Below are 19,153 nucleotides of genomic sequence, written 5' to 3'. Positions count from 1 at the left end.
AGATTTTCACCCCAATTCAGCAAAGATTTTAAACATGTGAGTAGCCTCACTGCAGTCTACGGGACTACTCCTATACGTAAGCAAGTCCTCATTCATGAAATCAAAACCAGTCATGTCACTCTGCAATACCCACTATTAAACACCTACACATCTTAATTTATATATCTTCCACATCCTCCCAACTCCTATCTTCCATGCACCCCAAGGGAGCACGCCCCAGACTTCAGAAAACTGCTGTAGATATCTGCAATAGTACATTCCTCTCCCAGCCCATGCTTTGATGATCAGCAAAATAAATTAATGTTGACACTTAAAATAATGTGGGCATCTGAGTTAAGATCCATTGAAATGAAAGGGCAATTCAGGATTTAGAGCTGCTGTTTCAAGCTGTGGGCAAATGCAGGAAGACATCACTGCATCAGTTACTTATAATCATAACATACTTAACTATACCACCCTTTTTTAAATTAGAACCAAGACTCTGGAGAACAAATGAGAGGTCTGTCCATATCCCCTGGCTAATCCTTCACACTAAGTGGGTGCACCCCACTCTTTGGAAAACACTGGCTTAAAGCTAGGCACATGCATATGAATCAGGGCCTTGAACATGTATGAAGAGCATGCTCTGTGCTGTACAATATAGAAGACAACCCAAAGCCCAGGGAGTTTACAATCTTCAGCCCATACCAAGTCTATCAGCCCAAACTGAGGCTTGCTTCTGGAGGCTGTATAGACATACCTACAGGAAGCTATTTGTAAAAACGTTAACTGCACTGTAGTAGAATTCTCTCACTCACAACTGATGAACCTATATTTGGAATACAAGAAACTAGTGGTTCTAAACATCTTCTATAGGGAAGTAAAATCTTGATACCTATCTAGAAAAGACTTCCATTATTTTATTTAAAAGGTAATGCGCAATGTTTACCTACATGCCATCTGAGGGCAGTATAGAGACTTAAAAAAATGTGTTTGTACTAGTTAGTGTGCAACTTACCTCTTAACCAATCAATACTTTGATAAAAACCTCATCATGTGATACCACTTTGACCTCGGAGTTCGGAATAAATATTGAAATGAAATGTCACATACACAAGTATATTTATTTAGTGACAGCAGATCAAAGTCGGTTTTCTGAGGACTCAAAGCAACAAGTGTGTTGTTGTTTTTTTCCCCAAATCAATTTGCTAGTGAGATACTGAACATATCAGAAATGCAGACACTATACAACAACATTTTACTTCAGATCATCAAAGCTGCAGCAAATGTAGGTCTCCCAGATAAGTGTCATTACCTTTTCATTTCAGTGCTTGATATCAGACTAATAATAAAGTTGAGACTGAATACTACTGTAGTTTCATCTCAGCAGCACAGGAAAGAGGAGAAGTGTAAGTGCCATGAAAAAAGTTTCATTACTTAAATTTCATATAATTTGTAGGGGTGGGCCTTTTTTAAAAAGGATCAAACATTTTCTCCCATGAGATGTCATACGTATTTTTCTTATCCAACTGCAGAAATTCAGAAAATATGAAGTTTCACATCTCTTTTCACATTCTCTGCTTTAGAAGTGGACAAAGCTGAAACAAGTGCAAAACTCAGATTAATGACTGCCTGAAAATGCTTCCTTATACTGGAGACTTCCTGTTTTCAGGTATATGGCTAAAATCCACAAACCCCAGTCACGAATCTAGTCACATTTATCTAGACACACAGTTGTCAGACTAGGAAGAACACAATAGAGGCTGACAACTGAAGTTCTCTCCCACCAAAAGCAGCAAAGTGTCCTGTGGCACCGTATAGACTAACAGACCTATTGGAGCATGAGCTTTCGTGGGTGAATACGACGAAGTGGGTATTCACCCACGAAAGCTCATGCTCCAATAGGTCTGTCAGTCTATAAGGTGCCACAGGACACTTTGCTGCTTTTACAGATCCAGACTAACACGGCTACCCCTCTGATACTCTCCCACCAAACATGCTCCAAATAAACATATATTAACATTATAGAATCTTTACACCATGTAAGCACAAGCACATTTATTTAAGTAAGTTTAAAATTTCAGAACTAAGATCTCCACCATGAAGATGAGAGGGAAAATGAGTTAAGCCAGGAAGGCCAGGGGGAGGGAGATGTACAGCAAGCAAGAGATGCAGTACTTTACACTTAGAAAGTCGACAGTTTTTCACCTAACTACAGTGCCCATTAAACCAGGAGCGAACAAACTATTGCCCACAGTCAGGATCCAGCCTATGAGGGCTTTGGATCCTGCCTGCGGGATTGCTACCCCTGTGGTGCCGCAAGGGTGAAGGCAGGCTCCCTGTCTGCCCTGGCCCCACTCCACTCCTCCCAGAGGCCCTCGGTGAAGGGGGGACAGAGTGCTCCGCACGTTGCCCTCGCCTGCAGGTACCTCCTCCAAAGCTCCCATTGGCCACGGTTCCATGTTCATGGCCAATGGGAGCTGCAGGGGGTGGTGCCTGATGGATTCTCTATCATTTGCAATTTTTAAATCAAGATTTAATTAAAGGATATCTTTGTTTTGTTTTTCCCCCCTAAAGACCGAAATTAGTTCAGGGAAATTCTATAGTCTGAGATTCTGCATAACAAGCCAGATAATCACACCATTAGCTTACATCTGAACCAGTTAAGCACTTCAGTGCTTGACCTTTTAAGCATATTAAGCGGTGTACATTTTTACACTGCTGCTTTGCTGACTGTGATCCAGCCAATGTCATAAATGACCATTTCATACCCAACTTAAAGTTATACTGTGCATGAGAGTTTGGAGAGTTACACTTGTGAATCTGGGTTCCTTCTAACAGGAGAGAAGGCAAAAACCCTAAAAGCCAAAAGCCTCATTTATCTTGAATAGAAACACTTAAAAAAAAAAACTAACTAACTATTTTCCTACATTTGCAAAACTCCAGGAAAAAAAAAAAAGTCTGCCTGTCCCATAGTGGACAATATCTCATAGGAATATCTTGCTCCTATTAAAATGGGAAGAGAAGGAGGCAGCAAAAACAAGGCTTAAAGTTGCAACCAGAGATCCATTTTAACTATGTAATTACAACAGATACCTCCATAAATGAAGTACATCAGTTTGACAGGGAAGGAGAAATGGTAATGAAACAGAGATACTGTGGGATTAAATTCAGCCCTAGCATAAGTGGGTGTAACTTCCATCAAGTCAATTGGAGCTGTGCCAGTTTATTCCATAGACGAGTTCATTTCCACAGCCAACCATGTTAGATTACACACTCAATGTATGCAACTAGCACACCACAATTCCAAGTGACAGCTACCAGAACTCAAATCTATGTTATTGTCCAGAATGAGACAGTTATTGCACACTGCTCTGTGGAAAGACAAGCAAAAATGAAAGCCAAGTTGATGGGAGTGTCTATGAAATTCTAGGTATTACAAGGATAATACCATTTAAACCTGTTAGGAAGAGTTCCTTTCACTATTTCAATTAACTTCACCCAATTAAAAAAAATGTGTACAGAACAATTTCTTAAGAAACTTTGCAGGACAAGACTAGCATGTTTACTGATAAATCTTATGGTACAGATACGGCTCTTTTTATTTATAGTAACTTAATACTAATCTTAAGAAGCCTGCAGTATTTTACTGTAGGATTTGTAAAACTCACTAAGGAAACCCTTCTGCTTCCTGTCACATGTGCTTCCATTCTACACACCCACGCTATACTGCTTAGAGGAGGAAGAGAAAGATGAAGATGGAAGTCTGGCAGCTTTAATCTCAATTTTATTGCTTTGATAAATTTTAGACACTTGAGAATATTAATTTTTCAACAGCGTGGAAAAACATTTTCCTTAGATCATTTCCATGCTGTTGACATTTTGAGGACAAATGGTTCAATTCACAACTTTTACGATTTACATTTGCCATCAGCAGGCAGTAGCTTTTTTTAGTAGTGTAACATAATGGAACAAACATGTTTGAAAATCAAATATAACACCCTATACAAACACCGCTGATCTCTGTAGATATTCCAAGTCTGCTGATTATATTTAAAAATCAATTTCCTATTTTGTTACTCATGTAGCATAGGGACACTGTACCCAATACAGAAGGCCCTATTTACAGAAGTACAGAAACCAACAAGAGATTCCTCTTTCAGGTTCAATACAGGAGGATTTCTCAAAGCTGCGCTAGAGAAAGTAATTGTGCAAACCATTATTTTTACAAGTGTCTGACAGTACACATTCTTCACCTTTTAATTAACTCTGGCATTTTGAAACAGCTGTTATAATATTTTGATTATAAGCAGTGCAAAAAAAAAGACTGGCCCACATTGCTAGTAAAGAAAAAAATACCGCTACAGTACTGTATAACTCCTCAATATATCAATATCCATATTGTGGCCCAAATCTTATAGGCACTTGACACTTTTACTAAGCCTTTCAGAACAGGCCAAAATAGTCTAGGTTATATTTGCACAATACCACTCCTTAATTGCAGCACAGTATTTGCTCTTGTTTCTGGAGCTGAAAAATACTAGCATTCAAGTTTTTTCCCTCTCGTGAAAATAAAAGCAAAGTTTGTAACGGAAAACATGGACTAAAGATCCAGAGCAGAGAGATCTCATACATTAGGTAAGGGAAAAAAAGCAATTTCCCCCCGCTTTTATGGTAATTTCTGGATCATTTACTTTGCAGGACTTTGAGAACTGGCTCTGGGCTCCATAACAGCAGCGAAGACTTTACTGAAGATGTGATGGGTGCATGCAAGCATACAGCCCAGACTGGAAACACCCTGTTTGAGTTAAGACTTGAATTCTGTTGCCACTGCATATGCTGCTCTTCCACTGTTTTGTTGTCAGAGGGCTGGAGCCTTACCAGTTTCTCTGGTAATGAGCTGTCTGTCACAGGCATTTCAAAAGGTAGCTCTACACTTACAGCAGCTTACAGCATACAGACACTGCACGTCCAGCTAACACAGATATAGACAAGAGAGTGTAGCTAGTGAGGCACAGCTGTGGTGAATAAAGTACAGACATGCCAGAACCCTAGTGGATATACCCCATATGGCTCGCTACATGCCCAAGCAGTGCTTTCTACATCTACACTGCTACTTCTAGCAGTGTAATGTTCTGCTGCCAGAACCCTTCCCCACTGCAGTGAATAACTTGGGCAGTAGTGAAAGACTCCAGCAGGGAGTGAGGGAAAGGAAAGGCTCCCCACTGCTGGAGCCTTTCCTCACTGTCTCCTCCCGCCACAGCCTCTCACTGCCACCTGCAGCTATACACTGCAGTGTGAGCACAGCCTGCCTATCACTGCAGTATGTAGCAGTGGTGTGCAGGGTATGCATAGCAAGGTTAGAAAAGGCCAGAGACTGCTGTCCTGCATCTTGTGAGGCAGAAGTCACACTGTCCTGTTTGCTGTGGTTCAGACTCTTATTTTCTGCTAGAGGCTGCTATCTTGTGCTCCAGAATCTAAGGTTCCATTTCAGCCTTATTCTTGCAAGGAGAATCTCAAAAACGTGAGCTGAGCATGAACAGATGCAGACACGTCACCACTATTTCATTACGTATTTTAAGCTAAAAATAGAAAAGAAACAACTCTGTCTCAAAGAGAGGGAAGTGAGGAATGAGACAGGTAGAGTGCACTACAGTAAGTGCAGCAGCGTAACAAATGGGACGTTGAATGAGAAAGGGCAGGAGCCTTTAGGACAATGTAAGTCATCATGATAATGTCTCTGGTGCAAGATAATCGGCAACTGTATGCAGTGTCATAGCCTTGTTGGTACCAGGATATTGGAGAGACAAGGTGATTAAGTAAGATCTCTTATTAGAGCAACCTGAAGAATAGTTCTGTGTAAAATCAAACTTCTCTCCCCCCCAACAGCTGGTCCAATAAAGAGATTACCCCATCCACTTTGTCTCTAATTGGCAGTTGACTCCTGTGCATAGTGACTGTTGGCAAAAAAAAGAGATACATACAAGTACAAAAGTGTCAGTTAAGGTTAGAGGGAGGGGGACATTTCAGGAGACAAACTTCTTAAAAAGATTAAAGTTTTAAAAATAGTTTCCAGGGAGAAACACTGAATCTCTTAGTCTCAATCTGCCATATGCGTATAATATTATTTTTAAAATCTTGGGAAAAAAATCAGACAAAAGTTTAAGTTATCTAGAAATCTTTTTTGTATACAGGAGAAGGAGTAGTATTTAAATAAAAACATCCAAGAGAACTCTCCTTTCCACACACAGATGATTCTATCTTCCGAAAAGCACAAAGAGCAAACAGGCCCTGATGGAGTTATTGGAAAGACAACATAGAAGCAGAATGAGCCTCTTAGATATCATTTTTTACATGAAGAGTAGTCATTAGCTGTAAAAATGCTTGGTATACGTGACATTAAGTACCACATCATGCTACTCCATCAGCGGGTGATTTTGCCACCTCCCCCACCACCAAGTCCAATAATGATGAAAGAGTGGTCTACTGCTGGTTTAAGAAACCAGCACATACTGCACTCTGTGTTTGCATCTAGTTCATAAAACCCTTTGCCCTATGCAGGCAGTACTCCATGGTTAGACTTTAGTGCCCATTGCTTGTTTTAATTTAAAATGACCATTAGTTTCTGAAGATTATTATTTCTCTCTACTTCATAAAAAGCTACTGTTACCTGGCTGAATTATAAAAGCCAAAACCCATCACCACAAGATTCTTGGTATTCTTTAAGAGTCTATAAATTTTCATAAATAAGACTGAGTCACTCAGGACATTTTTTCATAGCCATATAGTCTTGAGATTGCAACACATTAAAATTTAGTATTGGATTTTTTGTGGGGTATATTTTTATTTATTTACCTTTTTGCTTCCTCTAGATGGCATAAATACTCATAAGCAATGTTCTGACGCCTCCGCTCATCCATTTCTTCTGCTGAAAGCCTTTCATCATCCACAATAGCTGTAAACAGAAAAACTATGTCAAATTACACATGATTAGAGGTAACCCTCAGAGCAATTTTACTAAAAAACAAAACAAAACTGCTGCAGCTGAGAAAATGCTCTTTATAGGACTTCACTGAGAAACATTTGCCAAATACAGAAGTACTCTTACCACACCAAGTAAAAGAAAAAGGATTAACAGTGCTAAAACCACAACATTTAAATTTTATAAAAAAGTATTGGGGAAATTTCCTCCAACACTCTCCTCCATGCACCACATTCAATATCCTAACATTCACACTTCCCCCTCTTTGATTTTAGAGTCTTCATACTATTTATCTGAGGGGACATGCAGAGTTCAATTATTCCCCCCCCCCTACATCTTTTTTAATATGTGGAGGGAAGACAAACTCCCCAGCAACCACTTTTTCAGGCAAATACTAAGATATCAGGTAGTAGGCCTTCTAACTGGAATTCTTCTTACTCCATTATATACAATCCTCATCACCAATCTCCCTTTCATGTAAAAATTCAAGTCCTTACCCTCAAAGGATAACTTCTCCAGTATACGTGGGTACAGTTACCAAGATTGCACATATAATTTCCTGCATAATCTTCTGAAAATGTAGGCCAACAGCTTCTATGGCACAAACTTGGCCAAACTGTAAGCCCTGCAATTACATTCGGCCTACTAAAAACCAAAAACCTAAACACCACCACCCATAACTAATAAAACTGTGCCAGTCACCATGCTTATCTGTTTGCACGTAGTTCCTCATCACCAGCCTTTGATCTATCTTTATCTTTTGGATTGTAAGGCTGCTAGAGTGGGGACTTGCGTTTGTACAGCACCCAGCATAACATGTCTTCATTACCTTGGCATAAGTAATTAATTCCCCCTGTGCAGTCTCCACCGGATAAAGTAACCTCTATTTTCAGTTCTAAAAACTGTTGTGGGGATAGTATTGCTATGTGCTGTCAAGAAGTTAGGTTGCACCCCAGAGATGGTTGCATTTCTGTATGGGTAAAATTATCTCTATAGTTTGCAAGAGCACTTAGGATGAAACACACTACATACAATAGTGGATAGAAAATTCTGTATTTGTACAATTTCACTTCTCGATCAGCCATCAGTGCAGCAAACACACTGCCAAAGCCAGAGAAATAAGAAAATTAAACCATAGTAAATAGGGCTGTCAAGCAATTTTAAAAAAAATGAATCATGATTAATTGTGCAATTAATCGCACTGTTAAACAATAGAATACCATTTATTTTAAATATTTTGGGATGTTTTCTACATTTTCAAATATATTGATTTCAGTTACAAGAAACAAAGTGTACAGTGTTCAATTTATATTACAAATATTTGCAAAAAAACCACAATAGTATTTTTCAATTCACCTGATACAAGTAGTGCAATCTCTTTATTGTCAAAGTTGAACTTACAAATGTAGAATTATATAACTACACTCAAAACTAAAACCGTGTCGAAGTTTAGAGCCCACAAGTCCACTCAGTCCTATTTCTTGTTCAGACAATTGCTGACAACCAAGGTTTGTTTACATTTAATGGGGGATATTGCTGCTCGCTTTTTGTTTTCAATGTCACCTGAAGTGAGAACAGGCGTTGCAAGGTATTTAGATGCCAAATGCGCTAAACACTCATATGTCCCTTCATGCTTCAATCACCATTCCAGAGGACATGTATCCATGCTGATGACTGGTTCTGCTCAATAACAATCGAGAGCAGAGCGGACAGATGTATGTTCATTTTCATTATCTGAGTCAGATGCCCCAGCAGAAGGTTGATTTTCTTTTTTGGTGGTTCGAGTTCTGTAGTTTCTGCATCAGAGTGTTTCTCTTTTAAGACTTCTGAAAGCATGCTCCACACCTCGTCCCACTCAGATTTTGGATGGCACTTAAGATTCTTAAATCTTGGGTCGAGTTCTGTAGCTATTCTTAAGCAATCTCACATTTCTTTACATTTTATCAAATCTGCTGTGAAAGCGTTCTTAAAACGAACATGTGCTGGGTCATCATCGGAGACTGCTAGAACATGAAATATATGGCAGAATGTGGGTAAAACAGAACAGAAAACATACAATTCTCCTCCAAGGAGTTCAATCACAAATTTGATTAACACTTCTTTTTAATGATCATTATCAGCATGGAAGTACGTCATCTGGAATGGTGGCCGAAGCATGGAGGGGCATATGAATATTTTGCATATCTGGCATGTATATACCTTGCAACACTGGCTACAAAAGTGTTATGCGAATGCCTGTTCTCACTTTCAGGTGACATTGTAAATAAGAAGCAGGAAGCAGTATGCCCTGTAAACGTAGACAAACTTGTTTGTCTTAGCAATTGGCTGAACAAGAAGTAGGACTGAATGGACTTGTAGGCTCTAAAATTTTACATTGTTTTGTTTTTCAGTGCAGTTATGTAACAAAAAAAATCTATATTTGTAAGTTACACTTTCACGATAAAGAGATTACACTACAGTACCTGTATGAGATTAAATTGAAAAATGTTTTTTACAGTGCAAATATTTGTAATCAGAAATATAAAATGAACACTGTACACTTCACATTTTGTGTTGTAATAGATATCAATATATTTGAAAACACAGAAAAACAAAAATATTTAATAAATTTCAATTGGTAGTCTAATAAGAACAGCCATACTGGGTCAGACCAAAGGTCCAGCCAGCCCTGTATCCTGTCTACTGACAGTGGCCAATGCCAGGTGCCCCAGAGGGACTGTACCTAATAGGTAATGATCAAGTGATCTCTTTCCTGCCGTCCATCTCCACCCTCTGACAAAACAGACTAGAGACACCTTCCCTTACTCATCATGGTTAACAGCCATTAATAGACTTAACCTCCATGAATTTATCCAGTTCTCTTTTAAACCCTGTTGTAGTCCTAGCCTTCACAACCTCCTCAGGCAATGAGTTCCACAGCTTGGCTGTGCACTGTGTGAAGAAGAAACTCCTTTTATTTGTTTTAAACCTGCTGCCCATTAATTTCATTTGGTGGCCCCTAGTTCTTATATTATGGGAACAACTAAATAATTTCCTTATTCACTTTCTACACCTCACTCATGATTTTATATACCTATATCATATCCCCCTTAGTCTCCTCTTTTCCAAGCTGAAAAGTCCTAGCCTCTAATCTCTCCTCATATGGGACCCGTTCCAAATACCTAATCATTTTAGTTGCCCTTCTCTGAACCTTTTCTAATGCCAGCATCTCTTTTTTGATATGAGACCACATCTGTATGCAGTATTGAAGATGTGGGCGTACCATGGATTTATATAAGGAAAATAAGATACTCAGTCTTATTCGCAATCTTTTTTTTTTTTTAAATGATTCCTAACATCCTGTTTGCTTTTTTGACTGCCACTGCACAATGCGTGGATGTCTTCAGAGAACTATCCACAATGACTCCAAGATCTTTTTCCTGATTAGTTGTAGCTAAATTAGCCCCCATCATATTGTTATGTATAGTTGGGGTTATTTTTCCGCCAACGTGCATTACTTTACATTTATCCACATCACATTTCATTTGCCATTTTGTTTCCCAGTCACTTAGTTTTGAGAGATCTTTTTGAAGTTCTTCACAGGCCGCTTTGGTCTTAACTATCTTGAGCAGTTTAGTACCATCTGTAAACTTTGCCACCTCACTGTTTATCTATTTCTCCAGATCAGGAGCAGCTCTAGACATTTCACCACCCCAAGCACAGTGGCATGCCATGGGGGACGCCCTGCTGGTCACTGGTCCCGCGGCTTCAGTGGAGCCGCGGGACCAGCGGACCCTCCGCAGGCATGCCTGCGGGAGGTCCACTGGAGCCGTGGGACCAGAGGACTCGCCGAAGGCAGCCTGCTTGTTGCCCTCCCAGCGACCGGCAGAGCGCCCCCCGTGGCATGCCGCCCCAAGCACATGCTTGGTGTGCTGGGCCTGGAGCCGCCCCTGCTCCAGATCATTTATGAATAAGTTGAATAGGATTGGTCCTAGGACTGACCCTTGGGGAACACCACTAGTTACCCCTCTCCATTCTGAAAATTTACCGTTTATTCCAACCCTTTGCACTCTGTCTTTTAACCAGTTCTCAACCCATGAAAGGACCTTCCCTTTTATCCCATGTCAGCTTAATTTACTGAAGAGCCCTTGGTGAGGGACCTTGTCAAAAGCTTTCTGGAAATCTAAGTACACTATGTCCACTGGATCCCCTTGTCCACATGTTTGTTGACCCCTTCAAAGAACTCTAACAGATTAGTAAGAATTTCCCTTTACAGAAACCATGTTGACTTTTGCCCAACAATTTATATATTCTTCTATGTGTCTGACAATTTTATTCTTTACTATTGTTTCAACTAATTTGTCCAGTAGGGATGTTAGACTTCGTAATCGCTGAGATCACCTCTAGAGCCCTTTTTAAATATTGGCATTACATTAGCTATTTTCCAGTCATTGGGTACAGAAGCTGATTTATGGACAGGTTACAAACCATAGTTAGTAGTTTATGTTTAATAGTGTGATTAATCATGATTAATCGCGTGAGTTAACTGTGATTAATCAACAGCCTTAATAGTAAATAAATTTCACATCATCCCAATTCTATGATAAGCCATTTACAACTGTTAAAATAAACGAAACAGGCTAGCTCCTCCAAATGAAAAATATATGTGGGACAGATGCTTCTGTGCCCACAATTGATAGCAACACGCACTATACAGCAGCATTTCCCTGATGAATCATAGAACTCTTACATAATGTCCTTACTAAGCACATGTGCAGTTAGAACAAGCTGAAGTCCCTTGCCTAAAATTCTGACCTAGAGTTACTACTTTGTACGATACATTCAACTAGATTACACTGAAACTTCAAGCTTAGCAGTTTCAGTCACTTCTGTGCATCTATCCTTCTCAGCATTTCTCCTCTTCTTGCAACTTTTAAGATAGTACCTTTAGCCACCACTAAAAGTTTCATCCACTGATAAATCAAATTCATGCTTTATTCTTACTTTTTTCAGTCCATTAACTCCAGCAAGCATGACACACTAATTTACAGACTGCAAAATAAACTCAAGTCAATTTTTCCACTGCAATAAGCCATCAAATCTAAAAAAAAGATTATGTAGTCTGTTGCTAAACCTAATGGTATGGAATATTATAAGTATGTTTATACTGTTTTAGGATTCCTTCCATTTGTCAATATAAATAGTTTGTGCTTTTTCTATACTGAGATATTTTCTATTGTCTGATGTCTATTGAGCTGAAGGGACTGTTAGTTTGAAGCACTGACAGCTCCATCAGAGTATTACTAAGAGAAAACTAGATGTTTGAGAGGGTTATTAGCACAAAGCAAGTCGCTTGTTAAAATTACTCACCATGAGCCAGCCAGTGCAATATCAGTATCCCAGACTAACTGTGGATGACATGGTATTGATTCTCTAGTTCAGGTTGGTGAAGTTTCCATTATAAGCCTGAAATTTTCTCCAGGCACAGACCAGCTGCTACAGCATCCAAAAAGAAGCATCTATAATGTCTCTTATAATACGAATCCCTGAAGTGGAAGGAATTTAAATGAGCTGGTGGAGTTGTCTTTATGAGCTATTGAAGTCACAAAGAATGACAAGTTCCATAGGGTGTGGATATTTAACAAGTGCCAAATCCTCATTTTAGGGCTCCAGAAAGCTTGTCGGCTCCACTCAGAAGACACACAAGTTTATAATTTATGTAACTCTTAAATGTTCTTAACAGTCTGCCCTGCGATTAGTGCTAATACTCTTAAGCCACTGCAGGACAACAGGGAAAGTAATTCTGAGAGATTCACAGATTACAAGGCCAGAAGGGACCATTGTGATCATCTAGTCCAACCTCCTCTATGACACAGGGCATAAAGCTTCCTCAAGATATTTCTTAGAGCAGATCTTTTAGAAAAACATCCAATCTTGATTTTAATTTTTAACGTAGAATCTACTACAAGTCCTTGGTAAATTGTTCCAATGGTCAGTTAGTCTCACTATTAAAAAAAAAGTTTGACTTATTTCCAGTCTGAATTTGCTTAGCTTCAGCTTCCAGCCCTTAGACTGTGGTATACCTTTCTCTAACAGACTAATCAAGTCACCCCTTAAATCTTCTCTTTGTTAAGATAAGCAGATTGAGCTCTATGAGCCTATCACTGTAAGACACTTTTTCTAACCCTTTAATCTTTCTCGTGGCTCTTCTCCGAGTCCTCTCCAATTTATCAACATCTTTCTTGAACTGTGGGCACAAGAACTGCACATCATAGTCTGGCAACTGTTGCACCAGTGCAAAATGCAGAGGTAAAATAACCTTTCTACTCCTACTAGAGATGCATAAACAAGGGGACCTAAGGATTGCATTAGCCCTTTTAGCCACAGCGTCACACAGAGCTCACGTTCACCCGAGTATCCACCATGACACCCAAATGTTTTTCAGAGTCACTGCTTCCCAGGAGAGTCCCGCCCCCTCCCCCCATCATGTAAGTATGGCCTGCATTCTTCATTACTAGATGCCAACATTTACATTTAGCCATATTAAACACATTGTATGATTACACCCAGATTACCAAGCAACCCAGATCACTCCATCAGATACCTCACTTGCCCTCTTATTTACCATTTCCCCCAATTTTTGGGTCATCTGCAAATTCTCAGTGATTTTATTTTTCTTCCAGGTCAGTGCTAAATGTTGAATAGCATATGGCCAAGAACCTAACCCTGCAGGATCCCACTAGAAATATACCTATAAAATGATTTCCCATTTACAATTGCCTTTTGACCTACCAGTTAGCCAGCTTTTAATCCATTTTGTGTACATCACGTTCATCTTTATATCTGTCTAGCTTTTTAATCAAAATGTTATGTAATACCAAGTCAAATGCCTTACAGAAGTCCAAGTAGATTAGATCAACACTATTGCATTTACAAACCAAACTTGTAGTCTCATTTAAAATATATATCAAGTTAGTTTGATAGGATCTATTTTCCATAAATCTATGTTGATTTACATTAATTACATTATCCTCATTTAATTCTTTATTAATTGAGTCCTGTATCTGCTATCTTGCCCAGTATTTATGAGAAACTGACAGGCCTATAACCCAGGTCAACCCATTTGCCCTTTTAACAGACTGGCACAACATTAGCTCTCTTCCAGTCTTCTGGAACTTCACCAGTGTCCCAACACTTATTGAAAATCAACATTAATAGTCCAGTGAGCTCCTTGGTCAGCTATTTTCAAACTCTTATCCAGTTATCCAGTATCCAGACCTGCTGATTTAAAGAAGTCTAACTTTAGTAGCTGCTGCTGCTGAACTGCCTCCTGAGCTTCTAGCTGAACAGTGACCAAGAGCTCAAAGGGGGTTCCACAAGGCCCATAAGAACTACATTAACATCCCAAGATTCTTCCAAATGGGAGAACAGGGATGAACCAGTCCTTTTAGTAGTTTTAAAATAATGGGATGAGACACTGCTGTATACCTTTGATCGAGAAGGTGGCAAGCTGAAATGGTAGCTAAATGGAACCGAATAAAGCTGATGACCTGGAGGATGTAATTCACGATCTGAGAAACACAGGCTTGTCAAGATCTTGTGAAGTCCAGATGGAAAAATCTCTTCCACTTTGATCTGCAAACTGACCCTGTAGAGAGGGTTTCCTGTTCAGTATTGGGATCTCTGATTTCTGTGGCACAATCCAGGCCTGCTTTATTCAGCCAGACAACTTTCAAGAAATCAGGTATAGCGAGGTGGGGTCTGGGTAGAAAATAGGTCCTTAACTCCAAGAGTAAGTCTGGCGAACAGACGAGAGATCAGCTGTTCTGTGGACAGACTGAGTAGGTCTGTGAGCCAATACTCTATCACCCTTTACTGGGTTACACAAGTAACACTGTCATTGCATCCTGCCTGACCTTTCTTATGGACCTAGGTGTCAAACAGATAAGAAAAGTTAGTAGCACAGAAGTACTTTATATCTCTTTGACTGTAAAGGGATAACAAGTTCAGTAAGCCTGGCTGTCACCTGACCAGAGAACCAATCAGAGGACAGGATACTTTCAAATCTTGAGAGAGGGAAGTTTTTGTGCTGTGCTGTTAGTTTTGGTTGTTGTTCACTCCGGGGGCTCAGAGGGAGCAGATGTGCAACCAGGTTTCTCTCCAATCTCTCCAATACAGGCTCTTAAGTTCAGACTAGTGAGTACTAGGTAGATAAAGCGAGTTAGGCTTATGGTTGTTTTCTTTATTTGCAAATGTGCATTTGGCTGAAAGGAGTTCAAACTGGTATTTTGCTGAAAAGATTTTAATTTGTACTTGTATACTTAGGCTGGGAGAGTATTCCCAGTGTCTATAGCTAAAAGACCCTGTACCTATTCCATTTTAAATTTACAAAGATAATTTTTACTGTTTATCTCTTTCTTTTATTAAAAGCTTTTTCTTGTTTAAGAACCTGATTGTTTTTTATTCTGGTGAGACCCCAGGGGACTGGGTCTGGATCCACCAGGGAATTGGTGGGGAGAAAGGAGGGAAGGGGGAGAGAAAGGTTAATTTCTCTCTGTGTCAGGATTACTTTCTCTCTCAGGGAGAATGTGGGAGGGAGAGAGAAGGAGGGGGAAAGGTGCATTTTCCTCTCTGTTTAAGATTCAAGGAGTTTGAATCACAGTGATCTTCCAGGGTAACCCAGGGAGGGGAAGGCTGGGAGAGGCAACGGTGAGGGAAAGGGTTTACTTTCCTTGTGTTAAGATCCAGAGGGACTGGGTCTTGGGGGTCCCTGGGCAAGGTTTTGGGGGGACCAGAGTGTACCAGGCACTGGAATTCCTGGTTGGAGGCAGCGCTACAAATACTAAGCTGGTAACTGAGCTTAGAGGAATTCATGCTGGTACCCCATCTTTTGGACACTAAGGTTCAGAGTGGGGAATTGTACCATGACACTAGGGTTTCAGGGGGATGGGAGGAAAAAGCAGCAAGATCTTCAGATCAGGAATGATTAAAGCATCTGGGCTATTATCTACTCTAGAGCAGAAGAGAGGGCCTTTGCTTATCTTGGTGGCAAACAGGTCTGCTACAGGTCCTCTCCAATCCCCACCCCATCTGTGGAAGAAAGGCTTGAGAAAGAGTCCTTCAGCAACCATTTGTGCTTGGCTGAGTACTGCCTGCAGAGATAACCTGTCATACTTGTCTGTTACAGCTATCCCCCTATTCCATTTTGTTTCTTACAGCTGTCCCCATACTCCATTTTGTTTTTGTTCTCCTCCTGTGGCCACCCTTCCCTGGCTGTTAAGTTGTTTACCAGGGCCACTGCCCTTCTCAAAGGGAGGGCACCTTAAGTTGTTTACCACGAGCCACTGCCCTTCTCAAAGGGATGGCCACTTGTGCTGCGTGCTAAGTGGGACCACTGCCCTGTTCAAAGGGTTAGTCCTGTTATCACCTTGTTGAACCTGGGCTTGGTGTAGGCCAGGCAATGTCCAGAGCTGCAAGACCTATTGTGTTTTTAAGATCCTGGGCATGAGTCATAGGCCTCATGTGCTTTTGAGTCACCCACCTATTGCACAAGACTCTGCCCAGGCATGTCTCTGTGCTCACCTGCAGTTTTTCCCTGTGCCTCCTCCCCTGTGACAGAGGGAGCCTATCAGATCACTGGCGGGAAACTGCCTAAGTTTGCCTTTAAAAACAGACATTTTTTAAACAAACATCAGAAAGGTTCCTGCATTGCTGCCTGGTCTGATCAGCCAGGAGTTTGGCGGGGGAGAGGGGGAGAGTCCTTTCTCCGCTCTCGTTTTATTTTTGAGGGTACCCCCGGTTTTTAACACCCCCCTCGAAGAACGAATTGCTGCCTGAGAGATCTCCTGATTATCAAGACCGTACCGAGCCCTCCTTGCTTCTGATGTTACTGCTGCTTCTGCCTTTGGTGCTGCCTTGGGGACTGGTAAGAATCCCTCTGTAAAACTTTCCATACTTTTGTTTTATTACTTTAGCTGCTGGCTCTGTTTCCCTAGCACACAGACTCAAGCTAAACCTTGGTCTGTGTCTTAAAACCTCTCAAACTCCAGCGGTGCTTTGCTGCTAAAAATAAGCTTGTGCCGCTGCTAAGCTCTGCTTCCTGCTTTCAGCTGTATCCACTGCTGCAGCCACCATCCCTTGGCTTCCTTGGGGGCTGCCTTGGGAGCTGTATCCTGGGCACATACCACTCTGCCCTCTGTGACTTCCCCATAGCATAAAGTGCACTGTAGCTTTTGCTTTTTAGTTTAATAAGTCATAGTTTGCTAAGATTGTAGAGCTTGTAAATTTCACCGGCCTTGTTATAGTTTGCTGTTTTGTTGCTCTGTATAGTTACTTGTTATAGTTTGCTTAGAATTGTGATATTTGTTGTTTTGTGATATTTGGTTGATTAAGATAGATTTTAAAAAGCCATTGCCTGGTTGTATTCTGTAGCGGTTTTATTACTTTGTATAAGCTGCTTGTAATTTATATAAGTTTGATTAAGTTAGAGGATAGATAAGGTTTTTACTGCTTGAATTCGTCTTCCCGCTGTCCCAATCTCTCCCTGAACTTTCCAGTGTCTGTTTTTCCCCCCGCTCCAATCTCCCCCTCTGTGTACTTCTCCGTGTCTCCCTGTTGTAACCCTTTGCTGCTTCCCCCCACCCCGTGTAACTTCCCAAACCCTTTGCCACGTCTTTCCTTTTTTGGGGGGGGGGGTGTCCCTCTAGCCCTTCTTTACACCTCTCTGCTGCCTCTCCCTGTATCCCGTGTTCGTGCCCCTGCTCCTCCGCTGCCCCTCCCCTACCGAAGATCACCATCACACTGCTCCGTATGTCTTCACCCTGCTGCTCCGCAACTTCCCTGAAGTACTCTCCGCTGCTGCAGCCTGTTTCTTCCCTCAGCCATCTCCCTCATTCTCCATGTGCCTTCCCATCGCTTACACGTTCAGCGCCCTCCTCTCGTGCTGCTCCCAGACTCCCCTTAAGTGCACTCCAGCTGCTCTTGTCTCCCGTACCTCCAGCCCGCAGGCTCCTGAAGACTGCTCTGGGCTTCACCCCGCAGGGCTTCAGAGTCTCTCACTGCTTGCAGCTGCACTCTCCTCTCATTAGTTACCACTAAATCACTCACTCCCCTCCCCTCTCCTGCTTCTTGACCCAGCTTTTAGGTATACTCTTGCTATCATAGCCTTTTAGGTATACTCTTGCTATCATAGCCTCACAAATTAAGTCAGTAATTTTCTACATATCACCCATATTGTATTATTGCACTGTGACTCACATTTTACTTGTGGTTATAACACCCCATTAGTTGCCTCCATTTTTCTAATACACTTTGTATACCATTTTTATATAGAAGCTACTATTTTATTTTGCATTCCACACTGTATCTAGAGTTGTTCCTATATAAAGTTGAGTTGCTTATTGACTGTACTGTGTCCCATTGTGCTGAACCCCACTTACTGTACCCCACTGTTAAAACTCCCTACACTGTTCAGTAAGAACCCCCCCATCATTGTCTATTGTAAACACCTTATACACCCCCATCCCATCGCATTTCATTGTTAAATTCCCACCACTTCCTTTTTCCTTTAATAAAGAAATTAATTGGCACCCCACCTGTATGGTAATTGCTCCTCAAGATCCCATATACCTGCAGGCAGGGACAATACTGTATTTTCTTCATAGGTGAAGAGCCATGGGAGTTGTCCTGTAATTACAAGAGTTGCACTGCCTGGGGAATCCCTAGGAAGGATGCCTGGAGGAGGATCTCTGCTTGATTCTAGGGAGAGACTGGGTGAGCAAAGGGGAGCAGCAGCAAATCTGTTCTAGAGTTGGTGCTGCCCTCAGTGATAGAATACTATCAGTAATGAGGGTTTAATTCCTTTCTGGAACCAGGGAGATTGGCACTTAGGCCACCAATACCAAGCCCAGTGCCAGGAACTCGGTGCTGAGAAGTCAAGGACAGGTCTGCCTGTATAGGTAGATCTGGTACTGTGGGTGCTGATGCCAGGGAATAGTCTGCCAGTAATGGACTTCAGTTCCACTCACAGCCAGGTGAAGTACAAATTTGGACCTGCTAGCCTGTCCAGGTCCATCAGGCCTCTGGACTCCATGTTCAGAGGGCCCATGACTCAATTTCTTTGCTCACAGAAAAAAAGTTCTGTATGTAGACTCTTCCCTCACAGCACTGGAGCAGCAAGCAGGGGGGAGGGAGGGAGAAGAGAGAAGAAACTGC

At 41.2% G+C, this 19,153-nt stretch overlaps 1 protein-coding gene across 2 annotated transcripts in view; it reads right to left on the bottom strand.

Annotated features, from left to right (window-relative positions):
• IQGAP2 (IQ motif containing GTPase activating protein 2) overlaps positions 1 to 19,153 on the bottom strand; it is a 258,548-nt gene that overhangs the window by 178,004 nt on the left and 61,391 nt on the right. For both annotated transcript variants that reach the window (XM_030566208.1, XM_030566209.1), the window contains exon 2: positions 6,835 to 6,934. In XM_030566208.1, coding sequence (XP_030422068.1) covers positions 6,835 to 6,934 — 100 coding nt within the window. The remainder of the gene's footprint in view (positions 1 to 6,834; positions 6,935 to 19,153) is intronic.

The sequence above is a fragment of the Gopherus evgoodei genome, chromosome 6 (assembly GCF_007399415.2).
Source record: "Gopherus evgoodei ecotype Sinaloan lineage chromosome 6, rGopEvg1_v1.p, whole genome shotgun sequence".
NCBI lineage: Eukaryota > Metazoa > Chordata > Testudines > Testudinidae > Gopherus > Gopherus evgoodei.
This window is presented reverse-complemented; position numbering and strand designations above follow the sequence as displayed.